Source organism: Polypterus senegalus, chromosome 4 (assembly GCF_016835505.1).
Source record: "Polypterus senegalus isolate Bchr_013 chromosome 4, ASM1683550v1, whole genome shotgun sequence".
NCBI lineage: Eukaryota > Metazoa > Chordata > Cladistia > Polypteriformes > Polypteridae > Polypterus > Polypterus senegalus.
In genome coordinates this window covers 122,377,461-122,397,809 of record NC_053157.1, presented here as the reverse complement: position 1 = coordinate 122,397,809, position 20,349 = coordinate 122,377,461, and the positions used below count along the sequence as shown (strand labels likewise).

At 36.6% G+C, this 20,349-nt stretch overlaps 1 protein-coding gene across 2 annotated transcripts; it reads right to left on the bottom strand.

The window, feature by feature from the left end:
* Positions 1–657: 657 nt before the first annotated feature.
* On the bottom strand, positions 658–7,270 carry LOC120527625. 2 transcript variants are annotated; one of them, XM_039751233.1, is made up of 7 exons: positions 7,130–7,270; positions 6,707–6,888; positions 6,507–6,583; positions 6,372–6,410; positions 2,720–2,827; positions 1,929–2,012; positions 658–1,814 (listed from the first exon to the last, which is right to left on the bottom strand). In XM_039751233.1, exons 1-7 carry the CDS (start codon positions 7,192–7,194, stop codon positions 1,794–1,796), a joined length of 576 nt encoding a protein of 191 aa, XP_039607167.1. In that variant the 5' UTR covers positions 7,195–7,270; the 3' UTR covers positions 658–1,793. The 2 variants fall into 2 exon arrangements, with proteins under 2 accessions (XP_039607167.1, XP_039607166.1); XM_039751232.1 differs by having other exon boundaries at positions 6,507–6,888.
* Positions 7,271–20,349: the final 13,079 nt, after the last annotated feature.

Sequence of the window (20,349 nt, the reverse complement as noted above, 5' to 3'; positions counted from 1 at the left end):
GGACAATTTTAAGTGCAAGAGATGCGCTCAATATATAATTTTAAGTTGAATAATTGTATGCTTTGTGCATATGGAGCTCAAGTGGATTCTCCAAGTATTCTTATCCATCAGGTCCACAGACAACTGAGGAGCATGTCCCTAACATGTCTTGACCCTGAGGTCATTACAATATTTTGACAGACTAAGCGATTAAATCTTTTTAATCTTGAGCATTAGAAGGCTGTGTAGGGACATAATCCAGGTCTTTAAAACATTAAAAGCCATTGATAAATTTGAATCAGCAAAATGAATTTAATTAAATAATAAGTCAAGCAAGTACTTGACAAAAAAACTGGTGGAAATTAAGAGGAAGTATTTTAAAGACTTAAAGAATTGTCGGTATCTGGAACAAACAGCTGTGTTCAGGCAGAATCATTTTTAAAAGTATCCAGATAAAATATTGGGGCAACTTAACTGCTGGCAAAAAAAGCTTGATGGACTGAATGGTATCTACTCATATGTCAAACTTTTTTTAAGCAGTCTGGCTGCATGAATCTCAGAAAGTGCAAGGGAGGGAATAAAGAATATAAAATGAGTTCAAGATAAATCATCCTGGTGTTATATTAGGTTCAATAATAATTAAGAAAATAAAAAGTATTTCCAAGTTTGTGCATTTTTATTGATAAATAAGACAATACAATTTATTTTAAAGCTTGTATAAATAAATAACATATAAAAAAGATATCATGAAAGATTAAATATGCATACTTACAAATTATACTTGTATAATAATACAAACATTAGTAGACCTCAGTATGAGGCAAGTTTCTGTTTTTTATGCAAATGTTCAGGAAGAATCAGGTTTATCACCTTAAGACAGAGTCTTGAACATTCTGAATACTTTATAAGAGCTAACAGCAGGTGGTGCTGTTGCCCTGCATACTAGTTACAAAAAAAAAACACCTTTCTATACAGACAGGCTATTGAGAGAAATTAAAACATGTAATACACCAAATGCCTTTCTATGTATAATCATATTCAGTCTTATATAATTTATATGTATATTACGCATTTAAATTAATACAGTTTAAGAAAATATGAAGGTTACGTGTATATGTGTGTTTGGGTCTATTTGTTTTAGTGAAACTTTAAAACCATGTGAAAAGAAAACTTTTCAATTAGTATTTTGCAGAATAAATAAAAATCATATTGGTTGGGAGTCTGAACAGAAATGTTATCAGTGCACATACAGAATTTAAGTATAAATCCCATTGCTTTCAATATAAGTTATATTCTGATATTCACTGCTAGACAATTACAATAAATTATATAAAACAGAGCAGCAGCACAAATAAATGACAAAATAATTATCAGCTCACAGACTGCATCCCCAGTGGGTCCCTTTTTTGGATAATATCTTAGCTTCAGCTAGTGTTAAAATATTAGTTTTGGTCAGGAAACACACCAATTATCATTGATATAATCAACTCCTAACAAATGCACAATAGTTGTTCTTTCATTAACATAAATGGCATTCCGTAATTGTACAATTTCTGATAAATGCCAGTTATTAATACTTTATAGGCAAGGAAATAAAAATATAAAATTATACATTGGTTGCTATTTTAGATTGGACTATTATACTGTAAATAATAGCCATGTATTTTTACCATATTTTAAGATTTATCAATAACACTCTTAAAAAATAAATATATTAAGAAATAATAAAGAAATAATGAAAAATAAAAACTGTTTGGTCCATTGAATAGTGTTTTTGTAAACAGAGTCTTCCAGCTTTTCAGTTTTTCAACAGGTCAGAATGAACTGGATATTATCTGGGAAAAAATAAAAAAAATGGAGTGTTAAAATGGAGTGAATGAAAAAAACAATAACTGCACAGACTATTGTTTCTTGTGACTCTGATGTTAGTATGTAGTTTTATCCCGTACCCTTTGCACAAGTGTGATTAGATTTTCGATGAAGTCATTGCTTTTCATCTTTGCATATGATGTGCAGGGTTGGCAGCTTTGCACCTAAAAAACACCACATTAAAATATGGTAAATAAAAAAAGAAACTAAAAAGTTATAGCTTTTTTAATACACAGTACAGTCAGAGTTTAGTAGGATACACATATTTAAAAAACATTCATAGTTTTAACAATATTTAAAATTAAAAAGTTGAAAGCACTGCAGTGGGCTGGCGCCCTGCCCGGGGTTTGCCTTGCACCCTGTGTTGGCTGGGATTGGCTCCAGCATTCCCCTGTGACCCTTTAGTTAGGATATAGCGGGTTGGATAATGGATGGATGGAAGTAAAAAGCATGTAAAATAAAAGAAGCAAGCAAAGTATTGTCAAGACTGGAAAAAAATATATAGGTATTTGTATACAAAGGTTTTTAGATTCTAAATGATAGCATGAACTAATGAAATAGAAAAGAAAACCATTTAACCATCTGCTTTGCAGAAGGCTATCCTGGCACCACTGGGCACAAGGCAGAAACTAACATTGGATAGATTACGTATTAAATGCTGGAAAACACTTATGCATACATAAAGTCGCATTCACAACTGGCCAATTGAGAGTCACCAATAAACTCAACACTAACATAACACACGCACATTTAACACATATCCTTGGGAAGTGGGAGGAAAACCGAAATACCCAGAAATAAACCACGCTAACACAATAGACACACTGACTGTAAACATTTCTTACATTTCTCCTTCACTTGCACTACATACCTTACTGTCAGGCACTCTTGCTTTCATTCGATCAAGAAGATTTTGTGGGATTTTAAGTTTGTTCATGTTGTCAACAAAACACTTCAGAGCAGGTATTTGGCATTCGTCCTGGAAGAGGAGGCACAAGTTTAATTAGTTTAAAGGTCACTTTGTTACAAAACAAAAATTTGTGCTGACAACACTAGCTGTAAAAACAAAGTTTTCTGGCTTTATTCAAGGTACTGAGGCATACAAGATAGCGAAGGTTCTGTTGGAGTCTTTTAAAGAACATTTTACTTGAAAAGTGCATTTATTTGAAATAAATGTTGCTCATACAACTAAATCCAACAAATACACTAAGGCATGTTTCAGATTTTAAGATCAATAACAACTTAAATCTAGTGACATTGCAGAACAAAAAAGCCCCCCATTTCCTCTTACATTTTCCTCTGTTCATGTAGATAGTTGCATGCTTGGTCTAACCATCTTAATTTTATGTGTTTTTAAATCTGCCCTCTGACGCATGCCGTTTATCATTGATTTCAGATATGAAGAACAGTGTGAAGTGAAGTGAGGTGTGAAGCATGCACATGCGCTGCTGTAAACAAAGATACTTTCCATAAATGTGGCATTTTTCTTGTCATCACTTACACATTATGTTGCAGGTATATTTCTGTTCAGAAAGTTTACTCAGCTTATTTTCACATTTTACCGTAACCAAGCACTCTTACTGGAAAATATTTTCTGGAAAAAGCAAATTTTCCAAACGAAACTGAAAAGTACTTTCAGTGTTTACAGAACAAAGTTTAGTAGTTTTGTTTGTGAAAGAGATGTATTTTGCTAAGCTAACATCCTTGAGTAACGAAAGAATATATTATTTTTCCTGTCTATTTTTAAATTTTGGTTTACTGTATCTGGTGCAACTGAACATGAACAAAAAAAAATAATTTTCTGTACATTTTAAGCGCTTGCTATTACTGAGTCTGAGTAAAGCTGCCATGTATATAAATTAATAAGCATGCACAAAATAAAATCAAGCAAACATTAACCTCGGGGGAAAGAATTTATACTGTACAAAACTTAAAAGTTATTTCTTTTTGTTATCATTTTAAGTAAATGTAGGCACAAATCAACTCTATGTACAGCCATGCACTCTGAGACAACAGAAGGACACTTATGAGTGTGCAAAGAATCCACACTAGCCAGAGACTAAAATGCAGTGTAAGCACTGTGAGACAGCTATGTTTCCTTCCGGACCAATTTGGAAACTTCTTTTAATCATTTAAATAATTATTTTAAGTTTATATTCTTTGACTCTTTATCTTTGTTTCTTTGTGCTTATTCTTTATACCTTTGATTTATTATCTCATTTTACTGGAATCTGAAATCCATCTATTTGTTTTCAAAATAAGCTTATTCCGGTATGGTTTAAAGAAAATCAGAAATTGTAACTTTTTCTGGAAGCACTGGGTATGAAAAAAGAATCAACTGCGAATGGAATGCCAGGATACTAGATAACACATTCACTCAGGCACCCATATTAATTCATAAACGGAAAGTCTGTAGTTGTGTGTTCATATATGTTTATGAGAGTGTGAGTATGGGACTGCAGCAAGTGGTTTTATCACCTTAACTTTATGAATGAAGAGAAATTATAAAAAATCAAAAACGTGATATAGAGTCCAAGTAAATGGAAAAAGAAACATTTGCTGTCAAGTAAGAAAAGAGAGAGCAACTGGAAAAGAAAATGAGCAATGAAATGTATGAAGGTATGACAATAAACACTGGGATATCCTGCACATTTTGCTTAAATAAATTAGCTGACTTTTGTTTAATACTTAAATACGCATATTTCTGATGTGCTGGAGATATTTTTTGATGATCCTTTGTATACATCAATCACATAGACATGCATCCATTTTTTAGCATGGGTGGCAAGGTGGGAGCACTCAGAGTCACTGCCACACTCTCCCTCATCTGATCAATTAATGTAATTCTGAAATTTACAGCCAAGTCTCTGGAGCCGTCGGCAGGCAGTGCTTACTACTGCCTCACAATGCTGCATATTTAGCTTTGGGCTTTGCTATTATGTGTTTTCTTATGCTACTGTGGTCACTGCACCTGGTTTTTCATTGCTGCTGGGGGCTTTAAAAAGGAAGCTGCAGGATATGGGTCATAACCACCAACTACTGCATGAGAAAAAAAAAAACAACAGCCTGTGAAACACGAGGGGCTGCTGAAACATTTCCACTAAATGATCGTCATTGTTCTTATCAGACCAAAATTGTAACTGTCAGCAATATACTGTATATAAAATGATCTTGTTTAAAAATAGTTTGTATACACAATTGCATTGTTCATCAGCTGTCAAGATTGTGTATAAGTTATAAATGTTTTATTAAAAGTCTAGTATATGCACCAGACTGCAAAAAATTTTTGGATATATTAATGTTTCTACTGTGTTAAAATAATTATTTATGAAGTCATAGCATAAGAATACAATGAATATACATTTAAAACCATATTTTTGTTTATTCACATATCGGCCTTAAGATTTATTTGCTTAAGTTTTTTTTTTCTGTTTTTCTTGAGAATCTGAGCTTACGATATAAAAATAATGGCTTAAGATTTGTCACGAGCCAAATGGCAAGACTAATCACATCAGTAGCACTTCTGCAATGATTAGTCACCAGGTTTTTCAGATGGTGACAATAAATTTAATCACCAACTGAATTTTCATTATGACATGACATGGGGAACATTAACCCCATCTTTTACAAAAAAAAGAAGGCAATTTACTGTTATTAACCTCTGTATGACAAAAATGGAGAAGTACAAAATGCCTCAGAAAAAAACAAAATTGAGCTTTTTCATAATGCGTAGTAAATGCTGGAGCACCCAAGCTTTTCATGACTGACTCATCTATTTGAATTTTGAGAGAAAACTGGCCTGAGAAATGAAAACACATAAAAACTGTTTTTAAGATAAGTTATTTCATGTACAGTATCAATTCCCCGAAACAGAATAAATGTGATATTTGAAATGAGGTGGCGGTGCACTCATTTGTTGAGAAATATATACACACACACACACGGACACAAACACACATATACAGTATATGTAAAACACAAACAAAAAGACTACACTTTTGAAAACAATAACAAAGTTCTTGAGAAAATCATTTGCAAAATAAAAAAGTATATTTTGTAAATTTCAGCATGTTTTCCCTCTTATACCAAGTATTAATAAAACTTGCACCAATATATTTTTTATTTTAACTAATCAGCAGACTTTCAACTAACATCGACTTGCTGTTGTTTGTTTACTATTGCTACACGCTGAATGTGGGTGAAGAACCACACAAAACGTGACTCATTCACTTTCTAAAATGTTCATGGTAGTAAGAAACAAAAAATAAAAGCTTTGTCAGGTAAACTGATTTTAGATAATGTTAATCTTTGACTCTAATGCATATAATTTTAATAAGACTTTGCGTTTGGTAAATCCAGATACTGTAAATACAAATAAATTAATATATACTAAATATTAATAAATATATAACACATGTATATGAGTCAAATGTAATTTTATAATAATAACAAAGTTAATCATACATTTTATACTGCACACATATTTTAAATAAGTTGTAAGCTGAATTTCAATAGATACTTACAGTTACATCTTTTAGAGTTGGCAATTCTATATTAACAAGCTGAAATAACCAAAAAAAAAACAAAAAACAGATTTAGTACTTAAACAAATATGCAAACTTTATACAACACAAAATGATGAATTTTAGTTAACTTACCTCTACAGTTTTGCTTGCTTTCTTAATATCCTTATATAGTTCAATTAGTTTAAGTCGTTCATTCTTCGTCCACATAGCTGGAGCAGCAGAGGACAAGGTGTATAAAACAACCAGAAAGCAAAAGACAATAAATTTAGCCATTCTCAAAGAGTACTCAAGGCAAATGTAACAGATAGTCTGTGTACAGGTGCTCCACTTACCTATATATTTATCCCTGAGGAGATGAAAAACCCACCCCTTGTGCGCCTGGAAAGCTTTGAAGAATGGATAGGTGAGTAATTCTTTTTTCTTTTCCACTGGCCAGTTGTACGTGAGTGCGTATGCGTGTGCGTGGGGAGCGGGGATAGACTGTGTGAACGAAAAAACATGCCTGATCTGCAAACTGCGCAGGAAAATAGAAAAAGTTGTGAATTCCCATTTTCATTCTGATTCGACAAAGTAGCATCAGTAACTCAAGGTAAGAAACCTCAAGTACAGCTAAACCAAAATAAGGTAAACTTTTTTTTTAACCTCCCACAAACTTACCTGTTGATACCAACAACATACAGTCATCTTTGAACTACTGCAATGACTAACAGACTGCTTCACTTAGGTCTATATTGGACTTTTTTTTTCTACATTACCTGATATTCCTTCTGAAATTAGTTGGCCTTCCACAACATAAAGAGGTCCTCTTAATGCTAACCATGAAAGTGGTATCTACCGCTTGTAAATCTTCTGATGTTAAAAAAGAAACAGGAAGTGTAACCTTATTTGAAAATTTTGGTGATCTTCAAAGATAGCACAGCGTAGGGAGATTTTATACCTTTAAAGTTGCAACAGAAGAAGAGCAATACTCATCAATTAAAATTTAAATGATAAATTGTAAATGTGTATTAAAATATATAATACATTAATCCTGTCTCTATTGATGATTACATTTTAAATTATTTTAACTGAGTAGCTTGATGGATGTAGAGATTGCTGACATTATTTTTAGACTATTACCTTAGTTGAAATATTTAGGTAGTTGACTATATTTCTGATGGGCCATAAAAAGACCTGGATTAATGCTTATTTTCCATGCCTCATGCTTAAAGTGTACTGTGTTAACATATATGTTTACTTTCAGTTTCAGTATATCCAAAGAAGAATAGAGAAAAAGTCTTGTTCATTGATTCACACCATAGCTTTCCCAGATATAATAATCTGACTATATCTCTCCTAAATTCTGACTGCGTTATCTGTCTTCAAAGTTGCCTTCTGCTCACATTATTTTTAGATTTTTAGAAACTGACTAGCCACTTATAGCCAATCTGAAGTTTAAATCTTGGGCAGTATGACTTTATGTCTGTTTTAGTGAGCAGAAGATGTACATGAACGATAAGAGCAGTATGTCATTTTACTAGTAGTAAAGTTCACCCTTTTTTCAACATTAATTCTCTGAGTTCTGTTTCTTTTAAACATGAAAATAATTTTCATTTCACCTAAATCAGAATACAGCTATTATGCTGGATATGAGGATGGAATGTTTGGTTATGAAGGGGCAGTGCTTTAGTATGCTAGTGCACTCTAGTGGGCAATTTATCTTTTGTATTAATTAAGAAATGGGAAAAGCAGCATTGTTTGGTAAGCTTAAATACTTTAACTTTAAATAAAGTGAAGAAATTTGGAACATCTTAATCAGCATTTTGAAGCCAAAGGTTTTATATTTACATAACCAAAGAAACATAAATGTATGAATACATAAAAACTACAAGGTAATAAATAATCCTTGGTTAGATGTAGAACATAATATAGATGTAGAACAAATTGGTCATTGACTGGGAGATGAGAAAGACAATGAAAGATACACTGAGGGGTATCAGATGGACTCATTCACCACCTTAGAAGACCTTGAATTTGCAGTTGGTCTTAACTTGCTGTCCCACACACACTAACACATACAGGAAAAAACTGAACATCTATGCCTCTTTGGAGGTCATGTGGGACTGAGAGTGAGCCAAAAGAAAACAGAGATCATGACGCTGAACGTGGAATTCCTTGCAACAATCAAAGTATATGGTGCTGACCTACCCAGAATAGAGAAGTTCAAACACCTAGGCAGAATCATCCACCGGGATGGTAAGACAGGTGAGGACATAAAGAGCAGACTGGGAAAAGCAAGGAATGCCTTCAAGACCATGAAAACTATGTGGAAGTTGTCCAAGTATAGCATCCACACCAAATTTAAATTGTATAGAGATATGTACTGTCTACAGTGCTGTATGGGTGAGAATGTTGGCCCATGACAACAAATGACCTAACCAAGCTGTCAGAATTCCACACCATAAGCCTGAGGAAGATATTGGACTTTTTTCTAGCCTAGAAAGATCTCCATCCACGAACTCTTCCTCTGATGTCAACAAGAGGACATGGGTACTATCACAATGAAGAGGTGTAAGAAGTGGTTGGGGCATGTGATGAGGAGAGATGCTGAAACCTTCATTTAAACAACACTCCACTGGATACCTGAAGGATGTCAGAAATGTAGTAGACCAAGAACAACTTGGCAATGAACGGTGGAGGATGAGATGAATTCTATGAACTATAATTGGAGCACACTGGAGACAATGGACCAAGTCAGACAACTGTGGATGAACTTTGTTGCTGCCCTACATACCAGAGGGGGTAAAGGTAGTAAGTATGTAAGATGAAGAACAGTAACCTGTCAATAAAGCTCAACACTTTTTAGTAAAGTTATCTTTTGTTATTTATCTCAGTCCAAGGATAGTTCAAAGGTCTACCATACAATGAATACCTCTACGCATGAGGGATTATTTGTTTATAATGATTAATGTATGTTGTTTTTAGTGATCCTGTTTTTATTTAGAAGTCTACAAATACTCAATTGAGTATTTATTTTATCTGAATTCCATATTGATTACTGCACAGCTCAAAATATTTAACATTCACAATCTCACGAGGAAACAAGTTAAGAATTTTTTCAGTATAGGACATTTTATTGATGCAATAGGGATTTTTTCCCTATTTTTTCCCCAATGAGAAAACAAAGTGGCAATGGAAAAAACAGTTGCTCCCAATAATACAACTAAATTTAATAACTTTAGCCTTCAGGTCAGGTCAGGGAGCATTTACTGGTAGAGCGTCTTGCCGCACCCAGCACACGATGAAACACCTTGGGATCCTGGTTAGCAACCCCCCAGGCAGACACGCGATTCAATCCCACCCTCCGGAAATTACCCTGGTGTTACGTGGGCATCCCTTTGGCCTGATCCAGCCACTTGGGTCTTCAACAATGAGGATCCTGCGATCACAATGCAGGTAATGTGCCTCACTCAGGACTCCATGAGCAACTGCTCATTCGACAGAATGTCGAACCAGCAGTACCCAAGGATTCTCCGAAGAGACACAGTACTAAAAGAGTCCAGTCTTCGTCCCTGGTCAGTGGATAGCATGCACGATGCAACCATATAGCAAGACAAGAAGCACCAGAGCTCTAAAGACTTAAACCTTCATCCTTTGGCATAGATATTGGGAGCACCACACACCCCTTTCCTCATGAACCCCCTCCCACCATGTTCTCCTATTTCATCTACTGACTTCATAGGAAGAGTAACCAGAGACATGAATGTCGCTGCCAAAGTAAGTAAAGTAAAGTAAACTTCAGCCTTGTAGAACCTTTTAAATTCATTTCAAACTTTGCCATAATAATGTAGCCAAATGTCATGGTAAGACATCATTTTTTCATTTACACTAGCTTGGCATTTTTAACACCCAAAATGGAGATTTATGAAAACGCTATCCAGAGCCATATAGTTCTAAAAATGCCGGCTTGGTGTTTCAATGTGGATTCATGAAGATGTAGACTTTTGAAAATGCAGACTCTCATTCACATTCTGATTTGGTCATGCTTAATATGTAATTCCTCTGTGATTTTATCCTGCTCATTACAAATTTTAATCCCTGATTGGTTACCCTTCATAGAAGAAGACCATGTTTCCACATAGTGGAAGGAGTGACTTTCTATGGCACTTGTTATGTTGCTTACTTGTATGAATCTAAACTACATTCTGTATGGTTTTAATGCAGCATATGTGTGCAAAAGACAAATAATTTACACATCACTAAATTAAATCTTGTATCTCTGTAAGGAAATAATGAGAGATGTGTGTATTTTATCACATCTGATCACATATGCATGTCATATATATAAAATAGATAGTTATGCAAAAAAAATCTTCTTCTGCTTCTTTCGACTTAATAATTAAAATCTTCACAATGGGAGATTATTTCGACACAGCACACTCTGTGGCACTTCATCAATCACCATTTAATTTTGAGTCCAACCACTTCTCTGATGAGGCAGAAAAATGTCTATGACTGAAGGAGAGAGAGGGATGGGGGGGAGAGAACCTGTTATGCGCTATTTCATTAATTATCTTCAAATTTTTTCCTGTCTTTTAAAAGTGCTACTAAATGCTATTGGGGTTTTATTTCATGGAGAATTTCCTTGAATTATTCTATATTTATGATTTAGAATTTAAAATTGTACCATTTCTGGGGCTGTTTTGCTTCCTTTATGGGCACCGCCAGTTTGTGTTATTAGTTTGCCCGTTGCTATGGTAGCATAAGCTTTCTGATTTTTCTGGTCTTTCAAATTTCCCAGCATGTTTTTGTTTACTTTGATATTTGTTTCACGTATTAGGCTTTTGACATTTCTCTTTTTGACCTTACAGTTTCGACCAGTGTTTTGTTCTTTGACTACATCTTATCTTCTATTCCTGAAATCTTTTTCTGTATTTTCTAACATGACAGTACAGTAAACCACATTTGTGGAAATTGGTCCCAAAAGGAACCTACTGCCTCATCTGTCCCAAGGTCTGTGGATTGATGATTAGACAGCACAGCTATCTAAGCTCACATAGAAAATTTTTTTAATGACCGCTGTTGAGGAATTAAAACAACAGACTTAATAATTCTGCTTACAGGAATAAGGATTTATTTGTACTTCTACATGCAGAATTAAGACTCTCAGGCAGAAATTAAGGTATGCCTAATGTTTCTGTATTTTAATAAGGGTTTTACGGGTTTCTCTGATCAGCTTCCCGATAATCACCAGTTCACATCATTAAAAATGTGTTCCTATCAAAGGATAGATACATTTTGCCAGTTTTAAAAGAGAAAACAAGCAAATTCAATTCTATTCTTGCTCAATCATCCTTCCTGGCAGTGTTACATTTTATTAAGTATTACTCTTTTAAAGGTGTTATTAACAGAACAAGATGCAGAAGACAGAAAGATATGGAAGAAGATGATCCGCTGTGGCAACCCCTAACGGGAGTAGCCGAATGAAGAAAAAGAAGACTCTTTTAAAGGTGTTTTGCAGAATCCTATCTCTTATTGACTGCCATCTCAAACATCAGTGCCTTCTGCCAGTTTAAACTAAAAGGTAATCAATTTATACAGAAGAAATACAGAAATGTTTAACAGTATTTAAGACTTTTAAGATTATACTTTTCAACACTTCCACACTGCCAATAAAATACATTTAAGAGCCATAACTATGTAAGTATGTGGACTCTGTGTATTGCAAAACATTTTGAGTTTAATCACCAAATATAGTACAGGGACATATGGATGGCACCCCATACCTACTACTAAGTTAAAATCTTAATGACCTGATTATATTGCATAACTGAACTTCAATTAACCCAACCTCTAAGTACAACGTAATGTTTTAAAAACAGTAATGAGTGCAGGGCTTCTTGGATGAGTGTGATGTTATACTGTATTTCTTTACGTACGTTTTGCTTTCAGCTCTTCTATGGATAGTCTAACAATTTTTTTGTATGTGTCTAAGTATGTATATAACAAAAGTACATGAAGCACAATCATTATCATCAAGCAAACCCTTTTTATAGTTTTCTTAGTCCAATTCTGGATCACTGGAAGCGAGAGCCAATCCATACAGTACAGGATGCAGGATGTTAACCAATAAATTAATGAAACAAGCACAAATTACCTTGTTTAAAAGCTCAGAAGTTAAAAAAAGAACATGGACCACGATAAAAACATGAAGACTTTTAGGGTAGCTCTTAATCTATTATGGTAAAAAAGTCAATTCCGCTTTAGAAAATTTTTCATTATAATAGTTCCTGGAGAAAACAAACATCTTTTGATTTTTTGTTATACTGATTATGAAAATGCAACATTTGTGATTAAAGGAATATATAATACATATAAACATATAGAAAATCAATGAATTTTACTTTTCTTAATTTCAGTTGAAGTGCAATATGCAGTATTCGGATTTAAAAAAGTGATAAAGCCGAAAAATCATGATATTTAAGTTTTTTTATAATAATACTGTAGTATTAATATAAATAATAAATATAAGTATTACTGCATTTTCTACTTACTGTATTTATGATGCATACAAACATATAATAAGCATTCACAGAAAGTTTTCAGACTACATGAAAACTTAGGCAAAGCTACAGAAGGAAACAAGTAACCAAATAGTGCATGCACAACCCTTGCTTCCAACCACAAAGGAAAACACCCACCAGATGTGAAAAAAAAAAAAAAAAGAATTGCAATAGAAGGGCAATGGCAGCATTTAACAGACACTAAAGTCAGTGACAAGCAGCAGACACTGCTATGCATAGGTGAGAAGAAATTATGGATAAGGAGTTACATTGTTTATGTCCAGCACAAACTTCCAGAGTGGCTGTTCTGATAGCGAAGATGCACACAAAATACAGTGCATTCAATTTTTCCTGTTTAGTTACAAATTAATTTGTAATCCAAACACAGGGGATGCACAAACCAGTGAGTTTCTTTGGGCTTGTCCCAAGCCCGGATAAATGGGAACGGTTATGTCAGGAAGGGCATATGGTGTAAAATTTTGCCAGATCAATATGCGGACAATACAGATTTCCATCAGTCAAGTCCCGGGTTAATAAAGACTGCCACCAGTACTGCTAGCCAACAGATTACTGGCGGAAATTGGGCTACTGTTGGCCGAAGAAAGAGAAGAAGAGGGGGGAGATGTGTCTGGAGGAAAGAGGAGAGGAGGAAGGTAAAGAGAGCGGGACTGAGGGTAGGAACCTTGAATGTTGGCAGTCTGACTGGTAAGGGGAGAGAGTTAGCTGATTTCATAGAGAGAAGAAAGGATGATATATTGTGCAAGCAAGAGACTAAATGGAAGGGAAGTAAGGGCAGGTGGATCAGAGGTGGATTTAAATTGTTATATCATGGTGAGGGTGGGAGGAGAAATGGGGTAGGGGTTATTCTGAAGGAACAGTATGTCAAAAGTGTTTTGGAAGAGAAAACAGTGTCAGACAGAGTAATGATTATGAAGCTGGAAATTGGAGGTGTGATGATAAATGTTGTTAGTGCATATACCACGCAAGTTGGGTGTGCGATGAATAAAGAAGAAAGTTTCTGGAGTGAGTTGGATGAAGTGATGGACAGCATACCCAAAGGGCAGAAAGTGGTGATTGGAGTGGATTTCAATGGACATGTTGGTGAAGGGAACAGAGGAGACAAGGAGGTGATGGTCAGGTATGGAGGAATGAAGAAGGTCAGATGACAGTGGATTTTGCAAAAAGGATGGGTGCAAGAGTGGAGGAAGATGCACACAGGTAAATTATATCCTATGCAGAATTGTCAATCTGAAGGAGATTGAAGACAGCAAAGTGGTGACAGGGGAAGGTATAGTTAGGCAGCATAGGATGGTGGGCTGTTGGACGACATTGGAGATCAAGAAGAGGAAGAGAGTGAGGGCAGAGCCAAAGATCAAATGGATGAAGTTGAAAAAGGAAGACTGCAAGGTTGAGTTTAAGGAGGAGGTGAGACAGGCACTGGGTGGCAATTAAGAGTTACCAGACAGCTGTGCAACTACAGCAGAAGTAGTAAGGGTGACAGCAAGAAGGGTGCTTAGTGTGACATTTGGAAAGAGGAAGGAAGAAAAGGAAACCTGGTGGTGGAACGGGGAAGTACATGAGAGTAATCAGAGGAAGAGGATGGTGAAGAAAAAGTGGGATAGTCAGAGAGATGCAGAAAGTAGAGAAGAATACAAGGAGATAAGGCGCAAAGTGAAGAAAGAGGTGGCGAAGGCTAAAGAAAAGGCGTATGATGAGTTGTATGAGAGCTTGGACACTAAGGAGGGAGAAAAAGACCTGTACAGATTGGGTAGACAGAGGTTCCGAGCTGGGAAAGATATGCAGCAGGTTAGGTCATAAAGGATAAAGATGGAACATACTCACAAGCGAGGAGGGTGTGTTAAGAAGATTAAAAGAGTACTTCAAGAGGCTGATGAATGAAGAAAATGAGAGAGAGACAGAAGGTTGGATGATGTGGAGATAGTGAATCAGGAAATGCAATGGATTAGCAAGGAGGAAATAAGGACAGTTATGAAGAGGATGAAGAATGGAAAGGGCATTGGTCCAGATAGCATACCTGTGGAAGCATGGAGGTGTTTAGGAGAGATGGTGGTGGGTTTTTAACCAGATTGTTTAATGGAATCTTGGAAAGTGAGAGGATGCCTGAAGAGTGGAGAAGTGTACTAGTACCAATTTTTAAGAATAAGGGGGATGTGTAGAGCTATAGTAACTACATGGGGATAAAATTGATGTGCCACAGCACAAAGTTATAAGAAAGAATAGTGGAAGCTAGGCTAAGAAGTGAGGTGATGATTAGTGAGCAGCAGTATGGTTTCATGCCAAGCAGGAGGACAAGAGATGCTATGTTTGCTCTGCGGGTGTTGATGGTGAAGTATAGAGAAGGCCAGAAGGAGTTGCATTGTGTCTTAATGGACCTGGAGAAAGTATATGACTGAGTGTCTCGAGAGGAGTTATGGTATTGTATGAGGAAGTCGGGAGTGGCAGAGAAGTACGTAAGAGTTGTACAGGACAAGTTGACAGATGAGATTAGACAGGAGTCCCCTTGGACTATGATGTTTGCTGATGACATTGTGATCTGTAGTGAGAGCAGAGAACAGGTTGAGGAGACCCTGGAGAGATGAAGATATGATTTAGAGAAGAGGAATGAAGGTCTGTAGGAACAAAACAGAATACATGTGTGTAAATGAGAGGAAGGTCGGTGGAATGGTGAGGAGGCAGGGAGTAGAGTTGGTGAAGGAGGATGAGTTTAAATACTTGGGATCAACAGTACAGAGTAATGGGGATTGTGGAAGAGAGGTGAAAAAGAGAGTGCAGGCAGGGTGAAATGGGTGAGAAGAGTGTCAGGAGTGATTTGTGACGGACGGTTATCAGCAAGAGTAAAAGGGAAGATCTACAGGACAGTAGTGAGACCAGCTTTGTTATATTAGTTGGAGACGATGGCACTGACCATAAAGCAGGAGACAGAGCTGCAGGTGGCAGAGTTAAACATGCTAAGATTTGCATTGGATGTGATGAGGATGGACTGGATTAAAAATGAGTACATTCAAGGGTAGGCTCAAGTTGGACGGTTGGGAGACAAAGTCAGAGAAGTGAGATTGTATTGGTTTGGACATGTTTAGAGGAGAGATGCTGGGTATATTGGGAAAAGGATGTTGATGACAGAGCTGCCAGGCAAAAGGAAAAGTGGTGAGAGAGTACATGCAGGTGATGGGTGTGACAGAGCAAGATGTAGAGGACAGAAAGATATGGAACAAGATGACCCGCTGTAGCAAACCCCTAATGGGAAGAGCCGAAAGAAGAAGACGACGTTACAAATTACTTTGTAGTGTTCTCTGTATTATGATTGAATTCAAACTGTATATTTGGATTATTTCCACATTTTCTTTCTTAATCATTTGTACAGCTGTCATCAATGCTTTCTCATTGCTCCCCGAGTTTTTCTTGCATCTTTCTTCAATATTTCTACTTACCTTGCAGGTACCGGTAGCTGATCTTATATTATACAATTGAATAATCCAGGCATAGTTCTGCCCTGTTAAATTTACACTATATATATAAAATCATAAGTCTAAAAGTGCAACGATTTTATGTGACTTTTTATGTGACGTTTTTTGTCACGCTTTAAATCTGGCTTATTTTAAAACCTACATATATACGTTTGGTATCATTCTTTTCAGAATTTATTAAACTTTAATGTGATGTTGTTCGATTTTCAGATTCATATTGTTTTTAAATTATAAACTAAAAAATATCAAGAACTCACACCCCGTGAAATGAGACTTTGTGCCAAGAGTTTTAACCACACCTGGGGCAGGAAATAAAAGACAAAGAGTAGATGACAAAGACAGCTGCTGTACAGACTTTTAAATGTTCAAAGCACCACGCAAGAAGCAGATCCCATGGCACACAGCAGCAGCAAGTCAGCAGCTGATTGAACAAACAGGAGGTAAAAAAAAACAAACTGTATTTGTTTCCCATTGTATCACTGTTTAAGAGGGGGTTTCAGAGGAGCGACTGCATCTCCTTAGGGTGTGTTCTACCCCCCTCTTTACAACACAAGCAGCAGAGATGCAAAATGGCTTGCACGTAGTGCAGGCCAGGGGGGTTGGTGAGTGAAGCGAGCACGGGGTAAGCCCCCTAGTATTAGCAATAATAAATTATTATCAAACATTCTTTAAATATTGCACCTTCCATTACAACTCTGAAGTTCACAGTAGCTGACAACGCCATGTTAAGTTCACTATCCCACTCACAAATCAGTCTCCACTATGTGAAAACTTTGTTCCTGGGGAAAAGAACAGAATGATGCTCTATTACTGTCACCTGGAGTGGTGGAGCAGAGCAGAACATATTCCAAATTCTTTATTACTTCAGAAAAACTATGAACGCATATCAAGTAATTATTCAGTAGTATGCTGAAAGGCTTTGGAATTGAAAATGGAGGCTGACTTGCACTTCAATGACAATCAAAATACAACATGGCCTGAGAATAGAATAACACCACAGATGAATGTAACTATTATAGGAATCTGGTATTCTTGATTTTAAGTGGAGACTGATGTAAATCTATATAAGAGTGAAGAGACCTGCACAAGAATAAAAATTTAATATTACTAAAAAAAAACAAGTAATAGATGGCTGCATCTTATTATTCATCCTGTTTAACTGGTCTATTAACACCCTCCAATAATTGCAGCTTTGTAAGGAAAGGAGATAGGACCTTGATTTTTCACACATTTTCAGTATTAAAGCATTGTATTCATGAAACTGATCATTTAATTTTCAGTGCATTATAACAAAATGCATTAATCTATACTAATAAACGGCAAAGCCCTCACTGACTCACTCACTCACTCACTGACTGACTGACTCGTCACTAATTCTCCAACTTCCCGTGTAGGTAGAAGGCTGAAATTTGGTAGGGTTATTCCTTACAGCTTCCTTACAAAAGTTGGGCAGGTTTCATTTCGAAATTCTATGCGTAATGGTCATAACTGGAAGCTGTTTTTCTCCATTTACTGTAATGGAGATGAGCTTGAAACCCGTGGGGGCGGAGTTTCGTGTGACATCATCACGCCTTCCACGTAATCACGCAGTACGTAGAAAACCAGGAAGAGGCCCAAAAAGCGGTGAAGAAAACATGCATTATATAATTAAAAAGGCAGCGAAACAATAAGAAGCGCGCGAGTGACATATACAACCATATTCATGAGTTCTGCTACTTCGGAAACAAAGCACGATGTAAACCTTAACTTTAAATTAAGATCATAGACAGGCTGCCGCTGGCGTTTATAATTTAGTTCCTACCCATATAAGGCCGTCCGTCAGCGGCAATCCAATAGCAAACTGCCACGGGTAAATATTCACGGGTGAAGGACTGTGCTTATGCAGAGGAAGATGAGATGGTCAGGGTGGTGTTTGGCACAAACTCAGCGAAACTGCGAGAGAAAGTTTTAAGTGCGGGACTTCGGTAACATTAGATACAGCTATGGACATAGCACGAGATGGCACCAGCACAGCTGGGGAACTTCGATGCATGTACACCGAGCGGCTCACGTGAACTGACGCAGTGCACAGACAAAAAGCAACAGTTCCAAAGAGCGCTGAACAAAAAACGAATTACACAATTGAAAAGGCAGCAAAAAAATATGAAGCGTCTGATACATACAAGCATATTCATAAATGCAGCTACTGTGGAAACAAAGCACACGGTGGAAAAAGTCAATGTCCCGCTAAAGGAAGACAGTGTAAAAAAAAACCTGTGCATGCAGTGTGTCGGGTCTCAGATAAAGAAGAAGACGAGCTGTTTATTGATGCAGTAAGAAACGAATCGATGAATGAAACCTGTCATCTTTACAACGATTGACAAACACGGAATGTAACTTGAACACAACACATCCTACAAATACGAACCTGATTGAAAGAAATAATGATAATCAAATCCTTGATGACAGCAACACTCAGTAAAACTCATAATACAATTACTGTATATTGACAGTCATGTTACGTTATTTTTAAAATGTTCCCTTTTCTTTTTCATAGCTTCTTTAACACACTACGTCTCCGCTGCGATACGCGGGTATATACATATGTACAGTAATCCCTCCTCGATCGCGGGGGTTGCGTTCTAGAACCCCCCGCGATAGACGAAGATCCGCGAAGTAGAAACCATGTTTGTGTAGTTATTTTTATATATTTTAAGTCCTTATAAACTCTCCCACACTGTTAACATTATTAGAGCCCTCTAGACATGAAATAACACCCTTTAGTCAAAGTTTAAACTGTCCTCCATGACAAGACAGAGATGACAGTTCTTTCTCACAATTAAAAGAATGCAAATAGATCTTCTTCTCTTCAGGAGCAGAGAATTTCAGAGGGAGAGAGAGAGCGCTCGCAAAGAAAAGCAAACAATCAAAAAATCAATACTTGTGCTTTTAAGTTTGCAGCGGCATTTTTTAAAGGAGCGTTAGTATCTTCTAAGCAAACAGCTTCTGTGCAAACAGCCCCTCTGCTCACATCTCCTCCGTCAGGCACAGAGAACGTCAGAGAGAGAGAGCGAGATTAAAGCAACAATCAAAAAATCAATCCGTGTGCTTTTAAATATGCCGAGCACCGCAATAAAGCAGCATTTTTTTTGAGGAGCGTCAGTATCTTTTAAGCAAACAGCCCCTCCGTCAGGCGCAGAGAATGTCAGAGAGGGTGAGAGAGAGGCAGAGACAAGCAAACAATCAAGCTCCGCGCGGGATGCATATCTTATAGCATTGAGGAGTTTTAGTTAATATGTAATACATGCTCTGATTGGGTAGCTTCTAAGCCATCCGCCAATAGCGTCCCTTGTATGAAATCAACAGGGCAAACAAACTGAGGAAGCGTGTAGCATAAATTAAAAGACCCACTGTCTGCAGAAATCCGTGAACCAGCGAAAAATCTGTGATATATATTTAGATGTGCTTACATTTAAAATCCGCGATAGAGTGAAACCGCGAAAGTCAAAGCGCGATATAGCGAGGGATTACTGTATATATATACCCCGATCTACATACTCGAATAATGGATACTTTATTCGCCATCAATGATTGTTTTGGGAAAGCCATACTCAGTGTATTCATTAGATGAACGGTAAAAAAGTAAGAGCGAGGGGAGGATGACTTATTGAGGCATGCAGGCAAAACCACAATAGCACGCGGGCTCGATGTACGGAAAAATATATCTTTTCAAGTTCTATTTAGTCCATATGTGTCAAACTCAAGGCCCGTAGGCCACATCCGCCCGCGTAATTATATCCGCCCGAGATCATTTTATATACTGTATTATTGTTATTAATGGCCCGGGGATATGAAGCGCTGGTAACACAATAAACTACAGATCCCATAATGCAGCGCTTCAGCTGCCTTGCCGAACACTTACTGCGTCCCCGCGGTCTCTTCAGTCGTTTCCTTACTTTGCGAAGGAAG